The sequence below is a fragment of the Mauremys mutica genome, chromosome 4, assembly GCF_020497125.1.
Source record: "Mauremys mutica isolate MM-2020 ecotype Southern chromosome 4, ASM2049712v1, whole genome shotgun sequence".
NCBI classification, from domain to species: Eukaryota; Metazoa; Chordata; order Testudines; family Geoemydidae; genus Mauremys; species Mauremys mutica.
This window is the reverse complement of record NC_059075.1, coordinates 137,683,905-137,704,688: the sequence shown is the minus strand read 5'-3', so window position 1 is coordinate 137,704,688 and position 20,784 is coordinate 137,683,905. Positions and strand designations below refer to the sequence as shown.

Sequence of the window (20,784 nt, the reverse complement as noted above, 5' to 3'; positions counted from 1 at the left end):
GAAGCGGTGCATTCTGGGCAGCTATCCCACAGTTCCCGCAGTCCCCGCTTCCCATTGGAATGCTGGGTAGAGCCCCCAATGCCTTCTGGGGGAAAAATGTGTCGAGGGTGGTTTTGGGTAACTGTCGTCATTCAACCGTCACTCCCGCCCTCTCTCCTTGAAAGCGCCGGCGGGAACTCTGTTCGCGCACTTTTCTGGTCAGTGACAGCATGGACGCCACAGCACTGCGAGCATGGAGCCCGCTGCGATCATCGCTGCACTTATGGCCGTTGTCAACTCCTCGCACCTTATCGAACACCTCTTCCACAGTCAGCTGCTGAGAAATCGGGCGAGGAGGCTCCGGCAGCGCGGTGAGGACATGAAGTGTGAGAGTGGCACAGACCTCTCACAAAGCACGGGATCCCACGCCGCGGAGATCATGGTGGCAATGGGTCACGTTCATGCTATGGGACAGCGATTCTGGGCCCGGGAAACAAGCACGGACTGGTGGGACCGCATAGTGCTGCAGGTCTGGGATGAATCACAGTGGCTGCGAAACTTCAGGATGCGTAAGGGCACTTTCCTTGAACTGTGTGACTTGCTGGCCCCTGCCCTGAAGCGCCAGGACACCCGGATGCGAGCAGCCCTGAGTGTGCAGAAGCGAGTGGCCATAGCCCTCTGGAAACTTGCAACGCCAGACAGCTACCGGTCAGTAGCGAACCACTTTGGCGTGGGCAAATCTACCGTGGGGGTTGCTGTGATGCAAGTAGCCCACGCAATCGTTGACCTACTGCTCTCAAAGGTGGTGACCTTGGGAAACGTCCAGGTCGTCATAGATGGCTTCGCCGCGATGGGATTCCCAAACTGCGGTGGGGCTATAGATGGCACTCACATCCCTATCCTGGGACCGGCCCACCAGGCCAGCCAGTATATTAACCGAAAGGGCTACTTTTCAATGGTGCTGCAAGCACTGGTGGACCATAGGGGACGTTTTACCAACATCTACGTCGGGTGGCCAGGCAAGGTTCATGACGCGCGTGTGTTCAGGAACTCTGGTCTGTTTAGACGACTGCAGGAAGGTAGTTTCTTCCCGGACCACAAAGTAAGTGTTGGGGATGTGGAGATGCCTACAGTGATCCTCGGGGACCCAGCCTACCCGCTAATGCCCTGGCTCATGAAGCCCTATACAGGCGCCCCGGACAGTGACAAGGAGCTCTTCAACTACCGGCTGAGCAAGTGCAGAATGGTGGTGGAGTGTGCTTTCGGACGTCTCAAGGGGAGATGGAGGAGCTTACTCACTCGCTCGGATCTCAGCGAAACCAATATCCCCATTGTTATTGCAGCTTGCTGTGTGCTCCACAATCTCTGTGAGAGCAAGGGGGAGACCTTTATGGCGGGATGGGAGGTTGAGGCAAATCGCATGGCTGCTGATTACGCTCAGCCAGACACCCGTGCGATTAGAAGAGCCCAGCGGGAAGCGCTGTGCATCCGGGAGGCTTTGAAAGCTAGGTTCCTCAGAGAGCAGGGTAACCTATGACTGTCCAGTCTCTTTACAGAGAAGCTGAACCTGCCCCTGTTTCAGTTACTATTGACTTTTTTCAGCGGTTACATACCCCGTTCACCAGGTTTCCCCCCTTCCAACAGACGTTTAAAAATAAAGTTATTGGAACATTTTTAATTAACAAAGTTTTCTTTACTAACGAATTCTCGTTCAAGGGTTCCAACAGGGACGCAGACTGTGGTGGGTACGGTGTGCAGTGATGTACAGACCGCTTCTACACTCGAGGACTGACAGGCTCCTGCTCCTACAGCGGTCTCTGGGGGGAGGATGGTTACCGGAGGGTGTGCAGGAAGGGGTGGGTTTGCAGGAAGGGGTGAGGGGTGTGTGGGAAGGGTGAGTAGGTGTGGGGGGATGATGGCTCTGGCTGGGGCTCAGGGCATCGGAGGGGTTCATAGCTAGGGTGGAAGGGCATGGTAAGGGCAGCCTGCCTTGCCATTTGTGGATGCCAGGCGCTCGGACCCTGGGGCAACATACACCTCCCAGACTGACCTGGGGCAGCAGACACCTCGCAGAGTGACCCGGGTGCCTAGTGACTGCACTCTGTGTGTGACCTGCTGTTGATCCTGCCCCCATGTCTGTACCCTGTTAATGGTGGCTGTCCTATGCAATTAACAAACCCCTCCCCCCCCTTCACACAAAGTCTTCTGCAAAGAAACATGACGGAAACAGTAATGAACAGCAAACTATTTTTAATACTCAACTACACAGTTGGGGGATGAAACTGGGATTTGGGATCGGGTGAGCCAGGAAGGCAAGCAATTCTCATACTTTAGGGAATGAGAGCTGTGTGGTACATGAGCGCTCTGCTGGGGTGGAGTGACAGTTTTCACGGCCCCTAGCGCCCCTCCTTCTTGTGATTTTGGGTGAGGGGGGGACAGGACTTTGTGGCGAGGGAGGGCGGTTGCAGATACAGTTCAGGGGGGCTCTCTGCTCCTGCCTGCGGTCCTGCAGAACATCCACAAGGCGCCGGAGCGTGTCCATTTGCTCCCTCATTAGTCCAAGCAGCGTTTGAGTCGCCTGCTGGTCTTCCTGCCGCCACTTGTCCTCCCGTTCGCTGTGTGAGCGCTGCTGCTGAGAGAAGGTCTCCCTCCACTGGCTCTGCTGGGCCGCCTCGGCTCTGGAGCAGGCCATCAGTTCAGCGAACATCTCGTCCCGAGTCTTTTTCTTTCGCCGCCTAATCTGTGCCAGCCTCTGTGAGGGGGATACCGGGGCAGTTCGGGAAAGAGCCGCAGCTGTGTGATGGGAAAAAGGAAGTGATTTCCTTCCAAAGATACATGTTTGCGAACACTGAACACAGTCTACTCAGTTTCTGTGAACAAGACCATACAGGGCACCTAATCTCATGTGCTCTCAGGACAAGTTCGAATTTTCGGCATTCGCTTTCATTGCCTGGGGTCTTGCACTGGAGATCGGACAAGCGGGGCAGGACAGCAGAATCCGTGTAGCAGCCAGGCCTGGTAAGCCGGAAACTTTAGGCTGCTTAACAGTTAATGGATAGCAGGGCCCTCCTGCTGCAGGCAATCTGGAAAGCATAAAGTCTGACCCTGTTCCAGCCCCTTGCGGCTGTCCCCGGGAAAGATCCCTGTATGCTTTTCCTCTGCAGCCTACAACACATGGCTGTTAAACGACGGTCATTGTTATGCAAAGGAAAAGTCAAGCATTCACAATAGTAACATTAAAGTAATTCCCCTAATTAGATGCAGCAGTCACCGAGCGAGATCACCCTGAGGCGGGTCTCCAGGAGATACAGAGAGCAAATGCTGCGTGAATCCCTGCACAGACCAGGGCCCTATGCTGCCATGCTGGTCGAGGCGATGCTCCCATTATACCTCAGGATGGCCTGGCGCGGAAGAGTGTGCTTCCACGGAGCACCCAACAAGGCACCTCTCCCCAGGAACCTCCTGCGGAGGCTTTTCGAGTACCTCTCAGAGAGCTTCGTAGAACTGTCCCAAGAGGATTTCTGTTCGATCCCTATATGCATTGACCTTCTTTTTATATAGTTTTTATTCCTGTTTTGTTAAAAAATAAATGTTTACATGTTTATAGCACTTACCGACTGATCCTTCCCCTGATTCGGAGTCCGGGTTAACGGCCGGGGAGGGTTGGTAGGGGATCTCTGTGAGGGTGATGAAGAGATCCTGGCTGTCGGGGAAAGCAGTATTGTAACCGCTGTCGCCTGCCTCGTCCTCCACAAACCCTTCCTCATCTTCCCCATCGGCGAACATCGCCGAGAAACTGCCCCTCGACACTATCCCATCCTCAGAGTCCACGGTCACTGGTGGGGCAGTGGTGGCAGACCCACCGAGAATGGCATGCAGTGCCTCGTAGAAGCGGCATGTCTGGGGCTGGGCTCCGGAGTGTCCGTTTGCCGCTTTGATTTTTTGGTAGCCTTGTCTCAGGTCCTTGATTTTCACGCGGCACTGCGTTGCATCCCGGCTGTATCCTCTGAGTGCCATGGCTTTGGAGACCTTCTCGTAGGTCTTTGCATTCCGTTTTTTGGAGCGCAGCTCCGAAAGCACAGACTCATCGCCCCACACAGCGATCAGATCCAAGACTTCCCGGTCAGTCCATGCTGGGGCCCTCTTTCTACTCTGAGATTGCATGGACTCCTCTGCTGGAGAGCTCTGCATCGCTGCCAGTGCTGCTGAGCTCGCCACGATGTCCACACAGGAAATGAGATTCAAACTGGCCAGACAGGAAAAGGAATTCAAATTTTCCCGGTGCTTTTCCTGTATGGCTGATCAGAACATCTGAGCTCGGACTGCTGTCCAGAGCGTCAACAGAGTGGTGCAGTGTGGGATAGCTCCCGGAGCTAGTAAGTTCGATTTGCATCCACACCTAGCCTAATTCGACATAGCCATGTCGAATTTAGCGCTACTCCCCTCGTCGGGGTGGAGTACCGAATTCGAACTAAAGAGCCCTCTAGGTCGAATTAAATGGCTTCCTGGTGTGGACGGGTGCACGGTTAATTCGAATTAACGCTGCTAAATTAGAATTAAAGTCCTAGTGTAGACCAGGCCTGAGAGAGCCTGACCAGGCATTTTCACACACCATGCCTGCTTTCTTTGATCATCTCTTCCCCTCAAATTATAGTTACAAGGTCTTAGGCCTTCGGTCTTTAGAGTTATACTCCAATTTACACCACAGTGTAAAATGTACACAGGGAGCGGCTAAGCTTCTTGCTCTCAAAGTAATGTGACATTGTGCTTGCCTCAACCAAGATTGTCCTAGGTGGTGTACATATACATAGCAACAGTCCCTGCCTTGCGGGGTATTATCTCCTTTCCTCATCCTCTCTCTTACTCCACCCCCCCACCTTACAAAGTTTCCGCATCCACTGGTGAGCGGAACTATGATCTCTCTCCAAATTTCCCCCAGTGAAATCCATCTGCATTGGAGACCTGCCTTCCTCCATAAACCAATCTACTTTTAGACCACAGAAGAGAATACTGGTGCCAGGAACTAGCATGTTTACTCTCCATCTCATCCCCTGGCTCCCTTGACATGCTGAGTTACTAGACAGATGTGCATCCCTTACACCTAGAAATAAAATAAATATTCAGAAACAAATCCAGGACTGCCTACCTACTATCACTGCAGTGGTGAAAGGATTTTGTAGTCAGCAAAGGACTCTGAATGAGATTAGAGACATAATCTGGTTTGTCCATCTCCAGCCTCAATGTCATCTCAGGAGACTTCTCATTATGTAGTGAGAGTGAATTATAAATGGATCCTCTTGCCCCTAGAGAGGATGCCCTTCTCTGGGTTGAAACTGAGGTCACCTGCAAGCCAGCCCAAGTTTTTGATGCAATCGCTTGGGCTCCATAGGGTTAATTTTCCTGTTAACGTGAGTGGGAGTCACGCAGCTAAACAACAGATCGTTGTTTATAAATAATTTAGCTCTGTGCTGTGCAGCTCGTGAGTTAAATGAGGAGACTACATGTGCCAGTTGCCTCAGTGTTCACAAATACAATATCTTCTCTACCCAATGAGAGCAACAATGGGCTTAAATTCAGGCTAGGCCTAAGCAAGTGAAACTCCAGTGGAATCAAAGGAGTTGCACCAATTTAGAATGGATCTGAATTGGGCGCAGTATAATTCTGCACTCAGTTACTCTGGTGAAATCTCAATGAGATAGCGCCAAGAACAAAATTGGATGCAGCATGTTTTAAGGATCCCTGGCTGCCTGGGGCTCATTACCGCATTCTTGTGTATATTTCTGCATTATTTCAGACTTGTTCAGGAAAGTGCTATGGAGATACAATACAAATGTAAAAGAACTGAGGTCCATGGCACAGGAAATAACCTTAACTCTGGGCTCATCAGGAGCAGCTCTGAGCAAACCCAGGCTCTCTCTCATATAAGAAGCCTAGAAATTAAACAGATTGATCACCCACTAACTATGTATATAAAAGTTCCCCTACAAAAAGCAGAGACACGTCTCACCTCTGTTGAAGCTGGTTTTGGATACGTGTACACACACACACACAGCATAAGCTATAGGCCTGCTTAGCAGTGAAGTTCTGAAGCATGAGAAAGACATCAATACCCTGCCTTTAGGTTATTGGTCCAACTGCTACGGTTACCTTCAACCACCAATTCTTAGGTTATTCTAAACCCTGTTATGGAAGGAAGTGCCCTCCCCTGGAGAGATCTCAGAGCTGCACGGAATGCCTTCTCTACATGATACTGACAGCACGATTCGGAGGGGAGCCCTTGCAGAAAGACTTAAAGAAGCACCACCCAACCGGTCAAGGCGACACTTACTGGTTTGAACCTTGAGCGTGTAAGGGTTTTTCTGCTGGATGGTGTGGGTGAAGTGGAAGCGCGCGTTACAGCTGTAGTCAGTTTGGGCGTCCTGCAGCATAACGTTGGAGAAGTATAAGTCGCCGTTCTGGCCCTGGGAGACGCGCTTGTCTTGGTGGATTGGCTCCATGGCTGAGAGAGAGAAAACAGGAATTCAAAACAAAAGCCACCGCGCTGCTGGACTCCTTAACATCTGCCTTCAAACAATTGGTGTGTCTTCTGGCAAAGCATCCGGAAGGGGCAGCAAATGCATAACTGACGCAGGGTCACTGAAGTCCAACAAGAGCTGATGAGTACAAACCAATTCTTGTAATTAGTGGCATGAAACACTCCATGAAGAAAACAAAATACGACTACGGAGGCTGCCATGCCCCTCATGGACTTTGGAGCAACACTCAGCCTTCCTAGCCTGCTGGAAGGGACTCGCTTGGATTATAAGAACTCACTGGTTTCCAATGGAACCAATGACACGGGATGGGAGGGATTTTAAAGAGCTAGGTCCATGTACAAGCAAGGCATTTCTCAGCTCCACTTCTGCTGTAATTAAAACAAGGGGGGGGGGAGGTTGAAGTTCTGCATTAAAATACATATTGCGATCAGTCAAAAGACTTCCCTCAGTGAAATGAATGGTCCAGGGAGCCCTGGCCACCCGACCACTGTCCCAACTTACAGCTGCTCATCCAGAAGATAACAGGAGGCGGCAGCCCAGGGGGTGGGTTGCATTTTAAAGTCAGCGGGGATCCTTCATCGATCTCTACAAGGTCCAAATGTTCCTTTGGCCACAAGGGAGACCCTGCAATCAGAAGATGTGAGGCACATAGCAGACATTGAGTTGAAGGGAATATACTGGGAGAGATTTGTTTTTTGAAATCTCATCGCCCTCTCCGAGGACCTGGCCTGGTTTCAATGGAAAGACCCTGATGCAATTTAATTTTTATAGACACAGGTTTCTTGCAGGGTCCATGTGTTCCTGCTCCATGATGATATTTCTCCCTCCAAAAACTACTTATATTGGAGGGTCTCTAAGTGTTGTACAAACACGACTAATGAATTATGCTTCAAGACAACACCCTCTGTAAGGTGGCTGTCATTAGCCCTATATAACATATGGGGAAACTGGGGCATAGAGAGACAAAGTAACTTGGGCATGGTCACACAGCAGGTTAGTGGCACAGAAGGGAAGAGAACCCAGGTCTCCTGACTCTCTGTCCTGCTTCCAAGCCACCAGACTATGTGGCCTTCCCTAGCAGCTGAGATTGCTATCCACTGTGATCAGTTACAAACTGATGTGTGTGTGTGAGATGCACCCAGAAGACAGTGACAGGCCCATTAGAAGTTAGTCAGGATACAGGTATTGCAGTTGAGTTGTTGGATACAGGCGTGGGAGAGGTGGGAAGGAAAAGATCAGCCTACCAGCCAATGCAGGTAATGGGTATTTTATTACCACTATACAGCTCTAGTTCGTTTGCAAGGCCGAATTAACAAAACAAAACAGATGCACATACTGCAAGTGAAGCAAGATGTGGCATTTGCGTGGCAAATATTTACTTCCCAGCTTCTGCAAACCCTATGTCATGCAAACATTTTTTTAACCCAAACCAGAGCCACTCAGCTCCCTGAGGCTGTAGACTGCCTGGCTCAGCCTTGAGACAGAAGTGACAAGCCTGCATTACTCACTGGAAACCTGCAGAAGGATTTTGCTGGAGAGCGCCGTCCCGTACTCGTTTCGAGCAGAGCACTGGTATTCCCCCTCATAATCCTCCGGCCTCCCACCGCCGCGGAAGTCGATGACCAGTGTCCCCGATCTGCGCTGCATCGAGACCTTCGGGTCCTTGGCCACATTGAAGAACTTCCCATTCCGTGTCCAAGAAAAACTGCCAACATTGGATATTGCATGTATTATGTAACCACGTGCCGTGTTCACACAGGAAGAGCCTTACTAGCTACAATACAGTTACATTTAACGTATGATCCATTAACTTTCCTACCTAATAAGAGAGACACGACCTGGAGTTGGTTGCTCTTCCATAGTCTCTGCCAGGGCCAAGCTCTCATTGAGTGCCAGGCTTTTGCCCCTTGTGTATTCCCACATTAAATCTATTTGGGTATTTATAGGGTCCTTGTCACCATAGTGTCTAAATTCCAGAGCTAAGTGCTGTACTGTGGAAGGTAAGGAGCCCAATTCTCTGCTGGTATAATGGAGCGGTGCCAATTTACACCAGTGTAGAGTTTGGCCAAGGTACCCAGAAAGACTCTCAGGTGTCCAGTGCAAGAACGTCTTTAGATCTGGTTCCCCTTTTTGCTGACATTAGTAAACTTTTCTGCATCTCAAAAACAGCAGGACCTCAAGGTCAGGAGAACTTTAAAATGCACTCACGTAGGAACGGGGTTCCCTTTGGCTTCACATTCAATGAAGATGTTATCCCTTGGGTCTACAATATAATCCTTCACAGACTGCTTTGTAATTGTGGGAGGTTGAGGCACTGCAAAGGACATAGAAAGAAAAAAAGAATGAGGAGAAACCCTTTAGTCATTGTCCTGCAACGGAATCCTCCTGGGAATTGAGACTTCCCCTAGGGGGATTTACTGTTTATATTCATTATCTTTGAAATTGCAGGGGTCAGTAGAAGGACCCTTCAAAATGTAAAAGCCGCACATTTCTCATCCAAGTGACTCAAGCTTCCTGGTCAGGCAGTTCCCTGTCACCAGCAGGCCATCTGATGTGAACTAAAAATTAAAAAACAAAACAAACAAACAAAACCTCTTTATGAAAGACTGAATGTGACAGCAAATCTTAGCTAAGAGCTTTCAAAGACAGAAGACAAATGTACGTGTTTTACCTAAAAGTTCCTGCAAGGAGCCATCGAGGTAAAACACATTCAAGACAATGGTTTGAAAACTTCCATGTTTAGCCAGAGATAGTTCCAGATTGGTATCTAGGAGTTAAGGGTTTGCAAAGACTAAAGAATATACCAATGACCAGTTTAGGGTCAGGTTCTGAACCATTACTCTATATTTAACATCAGCATAGCTCCAGAGACTTCAACAGATTCATCCCTGATTTGCACCAGGATAACTAGGGATCAGAATCTGAACCCTAGTCTCTTACCCCAGCAATTGGAAATAGCTTAAAGAGGAGATACTTGTACATTACTAATTTGGTATAGGAAATTGATCTGACATGCATGTCCATTATTTAGTAGGGTCAGCAAAACAACAGATGCAGTTCTCCTCTGAAACAGACTTTTAGCAATAATTCTCCACAGAGTTAGTGTTTGTGTTGCAAGATTAAGCTTTTGCTGGGACATGATAGCCGCTTTATTAGAACTGAAATCTCCTTAGAGCAGCGGTTCTCAAACATTCCCACAACACGATCCCCACATTATGGATTATAATTTCCCTCCAATCAAAAGTCCACTTCCCTCACAACAGGATGCAACTCAAGGTTAGCTTCCCTCCCTCCCCCTGCAGAACATTTCTGACTCCATCTTCTCTTTGCTGCTATTCCCTGTAGCAGAACATCTTGCAGGGGACACTTGTGAGCACTTCTGTTTTGCTAGTGTCCTCTCTGGTTCTGGCTGGGTTTATTTCCTGTCTGCACATCCCTTATGTACAGAAAAGGAATTGACATGGGGCTAACTAACGCCGGATTCCTCTTAATCTGGGTTCCAGTGTCAGATGGAGTATGGGGGACAATGAATCTAAGACAGGGTGTAGGATAGAGTACAGCAGACTCCCTATCCCCTTCCCTTCAGCTAACACCACAACCTGGTTTCTTACCTTCCCATTCCTCTCTGAAGGTGCCAAAGGAGGGGGAAGAGCCCAGGCTGCTTAGTAGCTGAGATACATGATCATCTCTGAGCTACGCAATGAGGCAGGGGCAATTCTATTGCTGCCCTTACAGCAGATCTATTCCCCACAATCCAGAGTTCATGCCCTCTGCACACACAGCAATTCAAAGGAGACATTGTGCATGCCAGGAGAACGGGTCTTCAGGCAGTTTTCAAATTCAAAGGCACCAACTGCCCACTGCTGAAGGGGAAAGAGGAGAGCTATGTTGGACAGGAAGGGGGAAGGTGGAGAGTTAGGTTGGAAGCAGACAAATGGTGGTAGGAGGATAGTGGGAAAAAAAGTGAGAATCTCATTGCAGGATAGAATTGGAAACGAATCCTTAGAAACCACCATTAGAAAAGGATAACCTCTCTGAAGGTCCCCACCTACCATTTGAGAACCGCTGCCTTGGAAGGTCTGCTGTGTCTAGCTGTGGCCCATATTTGCAGCTCTGACCTACATTGTGAATCTACTCATCTGCAAGAGCCATTAGAAGCATCTGCAAATTAGGACATCAGGTTCCAGTTATGTACTGGCCCCGATTTAAAATTAGGAGTCAGCCTCTGACCTAGTGTCAATCCAGAGTAACTCTGTTACAGTCAATGCACTTATGTTGACATACTGCCAGGGGCGGCTCTACAAATTTGGCCGCCCCAAGCAGTCATGCCCGGGAGGCGCCCCCGAGCCGCGGGAGCAGCGGACCTTCCGCGGGCATGACTGCGGAGGGTCCGCTGGTCGCGCGGCTCGGCTGGACCTCCCGCAGCTGCGGGCGGGTCGCTGGTCCGGTGGCTCCGGTTGAGCTGCCGCAGTCATGCCTGCGGGAGGTCCAGCCGAGCCGCGGGACCAGCGAACCGTCCGCAGTCATGCCTGCGGGAGGTCCACTGGAGCCGCCGGCCGAGCGTCCCCTCCGCAGTCATGCCTGCGGCAGGTCCGCTGCTCCCGGGGCTCCGGTGGACCTCCCGCAGGCATGACTGCGGCAGGTCCGCCGGCCCAGCCTGCCGTCCCCCCAGGAAAGGGCCGCCCCAGGCGGGTGCTTGCCCCGCTGGGCTCTGGAGCCGGCCCTGCATACTGCAGATCAGAATATGGTCCTAGGAGGGGGCCCTTTTAGAGGCAGCACTGATTTAGAATTGTCCAACCATTTGCAGATGTCTCAGGAGGCAGGGGGGTTGCCAGTCCGAGGAGGCAGGGGGGTTGCCAGACTCCCCAAGCTCCATGGAACAGCTCATGCTCTTAAAATCTGAATCTTGCAACGGAGTCTGCTTTCGTGGATTCTGTTCCTGCCTTGCCATCACAAGCCATTCAGATTGCTCCTGCTGCATCCCCATGCCATGCACAACCTCTGCTGCCCACCAGCAAGACTAATATATAAAAAACCAAGACAGGGTAGGACTTACATTCACTCTGAATATTTGCTGTTAGTTCCAAAGTGTAAGCATTATAAAAAAAGAAACAAAAAAAGGTTATTGAAAAAGAATCCAATGGATTATGTACGCAACATGGCTATCAAAGGGACTACAAATATATCAATATCCAAACATGGTCACCTTAGAGTAAACAACGCAAATGCCTTCTAGCCCACTTACCTTCATTTAAACATGGGAAAATCCCTCCATCAAAAACATGATTCTTTCATATTCACAATGAGGATTACGTGTCCCAGGCCACTTCCCCCCAACCTGCCTTTTAAAAACTGCACGTGTGAATTTAGTGAGGTTGAATGGTGACAGATAGGCAGCTCTGGAGACCGATGGACTAAGCTTATTCATGAGATCAGCACAGAATGGGCGCTGCCAGAGCAAACATCTTATCTCACTGCCACCAATATGCCATATCCCAGAGTTGGATAGATCGCCTTTAAGGATAAGAAAGCAGTTCAGTCTCTCTGGGCGAATTCCGTCCTTGGCCTCAACTGCTGTGACTGCCAACAAGAGGGTGGCAGGTGCCGACTGTAGTGGTGGTGTTCAGTTAGAGCGATGCTTTTCCGCTAGGCACTAGACTGCAAACCAATGACTGCACATCAGGATACTTATCGGATAGTGGTAACTTGTGAACCCTAACCAGGTCTGGGCTTGAACTGGTGGCAAATTCAAAAGCCAGTTACTGAGCCCCTTATGCCAGCCCTCCAGGCAATCAGGGAGCTGATGCAGGGTTTAATAAGCCTTGATTTGGCTAACTAAGTAAAAGCTCAAAGCAACCCAGGTACCTGTAAGACATAGTGTCTGACCAAGAGATTATAAGGCATCTTAATTGCCAAGGGAGACATCATGCCTAGTGCACCTGCCTCTCTACAACCCTGAGTCAGGGTCTGCCTCCAGGTCCCAGTGTTTATTTCCAGAGCTGAACCATGAGAGGCCTGTTAAGCTCTTCATTTAGCTGTTTAAACAGATACTTAAAGCTGGTAGCAGCTGGCTCTCTGCCAAGACCTGATGACCACCGGGGCAGGGTGAAGGGGAGACAAGGAGGCAGTTCCGTCGCCTGGTTGTAAGAGCTGAACCCCCAGAAGCTTTCCCAATGTAAAGAGAAAGCTGAACACAGCAAAGGGGGAACAAACCGCTGACTGGCCAGCCAAGCATATGGAAGATACGGATTCCAAGCAGGAGGAAATGAGTGCTAGCACAATGCTCCATTGTAGGGTGACCATATGTCCTGATTTCATTGAGGCAGTCCTGGTATTTTGGGGCTTTCTCTTATATAGGCACCTAATTACACCCCTCACCCCAATTTTTCACACTTGCCATCTGGTCACCCTAGTCCATGGACAACTTCCTTCCTCCCCACGGTGCATCACTGTTGCGCTGAGACGTGACACTTGCCCTGTCCACACATCATAGTGGGAAGCTCCAGCTCCATATTCAGCAATGCCCACACGAGACTTTAGGCTCAGTGAGCAAGATTCGATAGAAGAAGTGAGCAGAAGAGTCTAGGAAAGCTTTTCTTTAGGAAAAAAAAGTGGAAGAAAAATAATCCTGTGCAAAATAACCAAGTTACTCAATAGCAGGGAGACTTTTCCTTGTGATAGATGTGTTTGTAGAGCACCTAACACAACGAGGCACTGATCCTGGACAGGCCTCTGGACTCCACTGCAACACAAGGTGAGAACCACAGGGTTTATTTTAGAGGGACCTAGTTAGGCTTTTAAGGACAGTCACTGATTCATTTGGTTTTTTAATGGTCTTGGTTTAGTTGCTTATTGTAAGTTGTTATATTTCTTTACACATTTTATTAAAAGAAATAAGCAGGTAAAAATAAAACATTATTAAGGCTAAACTATTATATCTTTTGTTAAGTTAACAAAGAGTTAAACAGTACAATTCTATTAACGTTATAAGGTTAGAATTCATTTAAACTACAGACAAGTATTGTTCCAATATATGCTATGTCTTTTCCAACAAATAAAAATTAACATCGTCTATAATACAAAAAAAATTTGGTTTAAGAAATAATTTGGAGGGGTGAGAAGACGACGTGCAAAAAACATATTTTAAATTATAGAACCATAGTTTGGTAGCGTTAAGACCCTTCAGGTGCCACAGTGGTTCATTAATTGATTGCATGAGTTATACATTATTGAAGGGTTCACCCCAGGATCTCTAATGCAGTAATGTAACTATTCTAATGCAGCTATATAACAAAAGACATGTTAATACAACTTTCTTCTTTATGGTGCTTTGAATTTTCAAAACCCACTGATTTGTTTACAACACTCGTCACACAGTACAAGTATTATCCCAGATATCACAGATGGGGAAACTGAGCAGACAGGGGGCAGTGACTTGCCCAAAGTCACAGTGTGTCAGTAACAGAGTTGGGAAAAGAATATCAGTCTCCTGACTCCAGGGGTGAAAGTAAGCCAGTGAGGGCCAGTATGGCATACTGGTAAGAAGCCAGTACTGACCCGTATGCAGCCCATATTAAAGCGCTGCCACATTAAAGTGCTTTAACATCGCTGCCCTTTTGCGCCCCCCCCCCACTGGCAGGGCTGGCAATGGGAGGTGGGGGGAGGCAGCAACATTAAGGTGCTGCCACAGCAAAGAACCTTGCCCTTTTGCCACCCACCTGGCTGCCCTGGGGCTGGCGATTTAAAAGGGCCCGGGGCTCCGGCCGCTGCTGCTGCTACCGCAGCAGTGGACAGAGCCCCAGGCCATTTTAAATTACCACTGGAGCCCGGGGCGGCACGAGCCAGGCGGCCTGGAAGGGCTGGCTGAGGAACACTGACTCCCCCCCCAACCCCACCCCTTCCACGGGCTGGAGCCGGAGCTGACCCTGGCCCCGTACTGGTAAGTCTTCGGAGTTACTTTCACCCCTGCCTGACTCCCAGTCTGCTGATCTAACCACTAGCAAGCACTGCCTCCCTATTGCTATAAAGGCTGAAGAGTGAAATACTTTACCTCTCCACGACTTCCTTTGCACCTTCTTAAACTTGACTGCAATGGATGCTCAAGCTGGACACCCAACCCACTAGCAGCTGTGTTTGCAAGCTCTCTGAGAGGGAGCTTCCCAGTTAAAGAGGCAGTGTTCCCCATCTATGGAGATTTCCTACAATACACATCCATGCACCTGTAGAAAGAGCTTATCCCCATGAAGGAGGGAAGTCCTGTGCAGTTTGTAATAGCCGTGAATAAAGCTCATCTGCTCAGACGGCTCATGATTTGAACACTTATCAGGGCCCAGCACAACCCAGGAGCAGCTGTAGCCATTTATGCACCACCTGCTCGACTTAGTAAAACCTGTAACCTTTCACATTCAAGATGGGAGTGATGAATTCATTAGTTAAGTCTTGGAGTTCAACAATGGGAAGCCACAAAAGGGCTAGCGAGACCTGATCCCTGACTGGGTTAAAAGTGAAATTAAAACGCCAACTCCCCAGCAGCTCTAAAGGCTTTGTCAGAAGGAGAATGGAGTTCACGCTTGATGCCTTCAAAGAGTTAAATGAAACTATTTGAAATGGGCTCAGCTGGGTGGGACAGATGTTGGCAAGACCTTTAACTCCTGCATTGATTTGGGACACCCCACTTTTGGATTTCATCCCACCACAAGTCACTGTGATGAGCGACAACGCTTTCAAGTTCACGGCATTGCGCAGAGTTCATTTGAATTTGCTTAAAAGAGGATAAATTAGGCAAAGACAGGCATACCCTGCCCCAGAGCCTGGCTTCCCCTTTGTTTTCTCATCTGGCTACATGAAGTCACACAAGGGTCCTGTCTGAATGGTGGTTACGGTAGTAAAATATGGTTGTTGGTTTCAAATGAAGCCTGGACAGGGTCAGAAAGGGAAATGCTGTCCCTCAAGAGCGGGGGCAGCTTTGTGGTTAAGGCACGCCAGTGGGGTATCTTTGGCTCTTTTCCTCGCTCTGCCAGAGACACTATGGGCAAGGCACCACCTACACTAGCAAAACTGTCGAATCAGTGGAGTTGGAGAAAGGCCTGGTGTTAGAATTTATTGCCCAAGAATATTTATGATAGATAACCGAGTTTGGCCTTGCCAGTATGGCTAGGACCAGAGTATATTAACAATCAAGGCAGTAAGCACAGTTTGGTCATGTCTACACAGGCAAGATCAAACTGGCTTATGACACCATCCCTAGACATAGTTTTGCTAGTGTAAATGGATCCTGTTCCCTATCAGCAAATGGCAACTCACTTTAGTATCAATCTTAGGTGTTTATAGAGTGCCAGTCACCTTTGTACATAGGCACTTAACATAGCAAAGTAAAAAATCATAAATGTAAAACAAGGTATTTAAAACGACCTCTGTTTCCGCACTTCTCACCAAGAGATGTCAATACTTTCCTACCTCCCAGGTGGTGGTGTGAGGAACAAGCGATAGGCGCTTTAAGTTCCTTAGATGGGAGGTCGTCTAGAAACAGAAAGTAATATTCCACAGCACAAGTTATAAGCATTTCTCTCTACTTTTCTAAGGTCTCATTACACTTGACTAGGCAAAAATGACTCCTTCCAAGGCACAAGAAACTGCAGCAGGAAGCTCTTTTAAAATCAATTAGGTTTTGTCTGGCCATGCTGCTTCCCCTTCCGTTTCAGGGAGCTTACATTTCTGAAAGGGCTCTAAGTTCTTAACAAAGCAGGGCCTGATAAGTGACACAATCAAACTGTGTGCGCAAAATACATTCTCAATGTCGGGGGCAACAAAGTGCAGTGTGCATGTTACACCACCACCAACTCCAGCTACACAGAATTTTTCATCGCAGATCACTCTGAATTAGGTGGAGCAGGGACTTGAGCACTGGTCCCTGGTCCCAGGCTAGGACCTTGTTGACCAGGCTCCAGAAGACAACGAGAGAAGAGTGTGCTTGTCCGACTCTCTTTCGCTCTCAAACCTTCCCGATGAAAACTGTTGTCAAAACTGATACATTTAGATCAAACAGCCTATTTCACCACCGACCAGCTGGCATCGACCTATGTGTGACCTGCATGAAAGCTCAGCTGTGGTCCATCCTTGGGACTTCAGACCCACATCTCTCATTCTGAAACTCTCAGAAAGATCCCTGCCATCCATCACTGACTTTTGTCCATTTAAAGATCCCATTACGAATTGCCTTATCTATAAATTCACTCCAAGCCTTCCTCATACACCTTTTCTCTCTTTCTTCTCATGTCCAGTCTCTCTCCACATCTAGGCTCTGTTTCAGCAACAGACTTAAGCATATGACTAACTTAAAGCATGGGAACAGCCCCAGAGAAGTCAAGACTGTTCCCATGCTTCAAGGTAGACACGTGTTTAAGCACCTTGCTGAATGGGGACCCTGCATTCATCCACCCACCCACCCGGTTGGCACGAGAGCCTCATCCATTGCAGCTCCTGCCTCCTGGAGACAACCTACATCTTTCCACCTATTTCCAAACTCTGCATAAAAGCACCTCTCTTGTCTCTTGCCCATAACTTTTCAGTCCCCCGCCCCTCCTAGGTCATTTAAGCCAGGAAAGCATTTGAGGCCAATTTGTATGACTAGAGTGTCTAAGACAGACCAACATGTAAAGGGTAAAACCTCCCATATCAGGAAGTGTCATAGTCCCTTAGCCTGAAGTTAGGCCTTGGTAATACCGTACCCTTCTCTAACACCTTTCATAAAAGGATTTCCATGTGCTTCAGAGTTGCAATGAATTCTGTGAGGGGGTGGGGTGGTTATTAACACCCACTTTTACAGAGGGCTTGGCTACACTTACAAGTTGCAGCGCTGGTGGAGGCTTTCCAGTGCTGCAATTACACCCCGTCCACACTTGCAGGGCACAACCAGCGCTGCAACTCCCTGGCTGCAGCGCTGGCTGAAAACCCATCCCGGCAGGGGTATAAGGAGTGCAGCGCTGGTGATCCAGCGCTGCTCAGCAGGTGTGGACACTCACCAGCGCTTTAAGTGTCCTCCAGGGAATAAGGAGTTATCCCAGAATTCCTGTTCAGCCACTCTGCTCATCAGTTTGCACTCTACTGCTCTTGCCTCAGGTGACCCGCCCTTTAAATGCCCTGGGAATTTTAAAAATCTCCTTCCTGTTTGCTGCAGCCAGGTGTGTGTGGAGTGCAATCAGTTAATCTTTCCAGGTGACCATGCCTCCACGTGGCAAACGAGCCCCAGCATGGAGCAATGGCGAGCTGATGGACCTCATCAGTGTTTGGGGGGAGGAATCTGTGCAGGCACAGCTGCGCTCCGGCCGTAGGAATTACGATATCTTTGAGCAGATATCAAGGGCCATGCTGGATAGGGGCCATGATCGGGATGCACTACAATGCAGGGTGAAAGTTAAAGAGCTGCGGAGTGCCTATTACAAAGCCCGCGAGGGGAATCGCCGATCTGGAGCTGCCCCCATGACCTGCCGTTTTTACAGGGAGATGGACGAGATACTTGGGGGTGACCCCACTGCCAATCCCAGGATAACGATGGACACTTCTGAGCAGGCTGGGGGACAGGAGGAGGAGGCGGAGGCGGCGGCGGCGGTGGGGGGGGGGAGGAAACCACGAGTGAAGCTACTGGGATGGGGGAAGACACCCCAGAGTGGGCATGCAGCCAGGAGCTCTTCTCAAGCCAGGAGGAAAGTACCCAATCGCAGCAGCCAGCAGTTGCAGAAGGACAAGCAGAGGAGCGGGTTAACGGTAAGCGGCTTTTATTTTCTGGGTGGAAATGTTTCTGGAGAGGAAGGGGGGTTATGGCTGCATGCATGCCAGCCTCTAGATGTGGAATAGCCCGTTGATGTGGTCTATCACGTCGCGGTAATCTGCTTCAGTTATCTCAGCAAAAGTTTCATCCAGAGCGTGGGCAATATGCCTGCGCAGGTTTATAGGCAGAGCCACTGTGTCCCTTGTCCCAGTGACGGTGATGCGTCCGCGCCACTGTGCTGCCAGTGGTGGGGGGACCATTTCTGAACACAGGCAAGCCGCGTAGGGTCCCGGGCGGAATCCACATTGCTCTAAAAGAGCCTCCCGCTGTTCCCTAGTGACTCGCAGCAAGGAGACATCTTCCAGGATTAACTCCTGTGAAAAATGTTGGGAGACTCTTTAGTGAAGAGATAGGGAGATAAGATCACCCCTGCAGCTGCATCTTCACTCAACCCCTCTAGCACTCCAGATTACCCGAAGCAACCAGCTCCCCTCTATCACTCAAGCCCCACTTCTCCCTCTATAAGCACCCCTCACTCACCATTTCGTGGCTTCTGTTGTGTTATGCGTTTGGGAAAAGAATGCTAAAGTGAGAACTCCCTCAGTGTAACAATTCATGTCTGGAGATAGTGAATACAATGCTGCCCGTGTTAAATGTTGTCATTTCTGTGTTTCTACAGTGACCTTGACTACTGGACTGCCCAGATGTTCAACATCACAGAGGCTTCAAAATTTGAGAAAAAATCCCCGAAAGAGCAAAGAGGACATGCTGAAAACTGTTCATCACTCTGCTCGAGAGAGTAAAGAATTGAAGGAGTGGAGAGAGAAGGAGAGCAGGATCCGCAAGAGAAATGCAGTGGCCAAGAGGAAAAGCACGGAGCGGCTGCTAAGCATCCTGTCGCGCCAAGCGGACTCTATAGAGTCACTCGTTGCCATGCAAGCAGAGCACTACCGTGCTACTCCCCCACCCCCCCCGTCCCAAAGCTTTTTGCCTTGTGCCCCAATGTCAGCTCAAACCGCCTTTCCCCAGCATTCAGGTTCTTACCACCACCAGCTGCCTCCAACACGTGTACGTTCACCAACCAGCCCTGATACCTACCACCACCCTTACCCTCTGCACTCAACCCCCATCACCATGCAGTATATGCACCCTGAAGTGCAGGATTCATTAAACAGCACTCCAGACAGGACATATGCAAACTTGTGACTGTACAGTTCACCAACCCACACCCCTGCCCTCTTGTGTTCATGAAATGTTGTGTGTCTGTCTGTCTGTCAAGGAAGTTTTTTTCTTTTCAATAAAACAATTCTTGGCTTTGAAAACAGTCTTTATTATAGCAGATAGTTAAAGATAACTTAGCCCAGTAAAGAAAGAGGCACTGCAAATCATATTATTATTAGGGATAATAGAATAACAGTGTAAGCAGTGCAATTCACTCCCATGCAAGGCAGCAAACATTACTGTTGGCTTTCAGCCTCAAATTCTTCCCTCAAGGCATCCCTAATCCTTGTAGCCCTGTGCTGGGCCTCTCTATTAGCCCTGCTCTCTGGCTGTGCATATTCAGCCTCCAGGACTTGAACCTCGGTGGTCCATGCCTGACTGAATGTTTCACCCTTCCCTTCACAAATATTATGGAGGGTACAGCAAGCGCATATAACCGCGGGGATGCTGCTTTCCCCCAAGTCTAGCTTCCCATACAGACATCTCCAGCGGGCTTTTAAACGCCCAAAAGCACACTCCACAGTCATTCTGCACCGGCTCAGCCTGTAGTTGAACCGGTCCTTGCTCCTGTCAAGCTTCCCTGTATAGGGTTTCATGAACCAAGGCAGTAACGGGTACGCGGGGTCTCCAAGGATCACAGTGGGCATTTCGACATCCCCTACTGTGATCTTCCTGTCTGGGAAAAAAGTCCCTGCCTGCATCTTCCTGAACAGGCCACTGTTCCGAAAGATGCGTGCATCATGCACCTTTCCAGGCCAGCCTGTGTAAATGTCAATGAAACGCCCGCGGTGATCCACAAGCGCCTGGAGAACCATAGAGAAATACCCCTTACGATTAACGTACTCTGATGCCAGGTGGGGGGGGGCCAGAATAGGAATATGCGTCCCATCTATCGCCCCTCCACAGTTAGGGAAACCCATTTGTGCAAAGCCATCCACAATGTCCTGCACGCTCCCCAGAGTCACGGTCTTTCTTAGCAGGATGCGATTAATTGCCTTGCAAACTTGCATCAAAACGATTCCCACGGTCGACTTTCCCACACCAAACTGGTTCCCGACCGACCGGTAGCTGTCTGGAGTTGCCAGCTTCCAGATTGCAATAGCCACCCGCTTTTCCACCGTCAGGGCAGCTCTCAATCTTGTGTCCTTGCGCCGCAGAGTGGGGGCGAGCTCAGCACACAGTCCCATGAAAGTGGCTTTTCTCATACGAAAGTTCTGTAGCCACTGCTCGTCATCCCAGACTTCCATGACGATGTGATCCCACCACTCAGTGCTTGTTTCC

At 49.4% G+C, this 20,784-nt stretch overlaps 1 protein-coding gene across 5 annotated transcripts in view; it reads right to left on the bottom strand.

Annotated features, from left to right (window-relative positions):
• Nucleotides 1–20,784, bottom strand: part of NFASC (neurofascin) — a 175,435-nt gene that overhangs the window by 86,101 nt on the left and 68,550 nt on the right. For all 5 annotated transcript variants that reach the window (XM_045015423.1, XM_045015419.1, XM_045015421.1 and 2 more), the window contains exons 6-10: nt 11,572–11,589; nt 8,724–8,829; nt 8,024–8,220; nt 7,017–7,139; nt 6,308–6,478 (exon numbers count right to left, since the gene is read on the bottom strand). In XM_045015423.1, the coding sequence (XP_044871358.1) occupies nt 6,308–6,478; nt 7,017–7,139; nt 8,024–8,220; nt 8,724–8,829; nt 11,572–11,589 (615 nt within the window). The remainder of the gene's footprint in view (nt 1–6,307; nt 6,479–7,016; nt 7,140–8,023; nt 8,221–8,723; nt 8,830–11,571; nt 11,590–20,784) is intronic.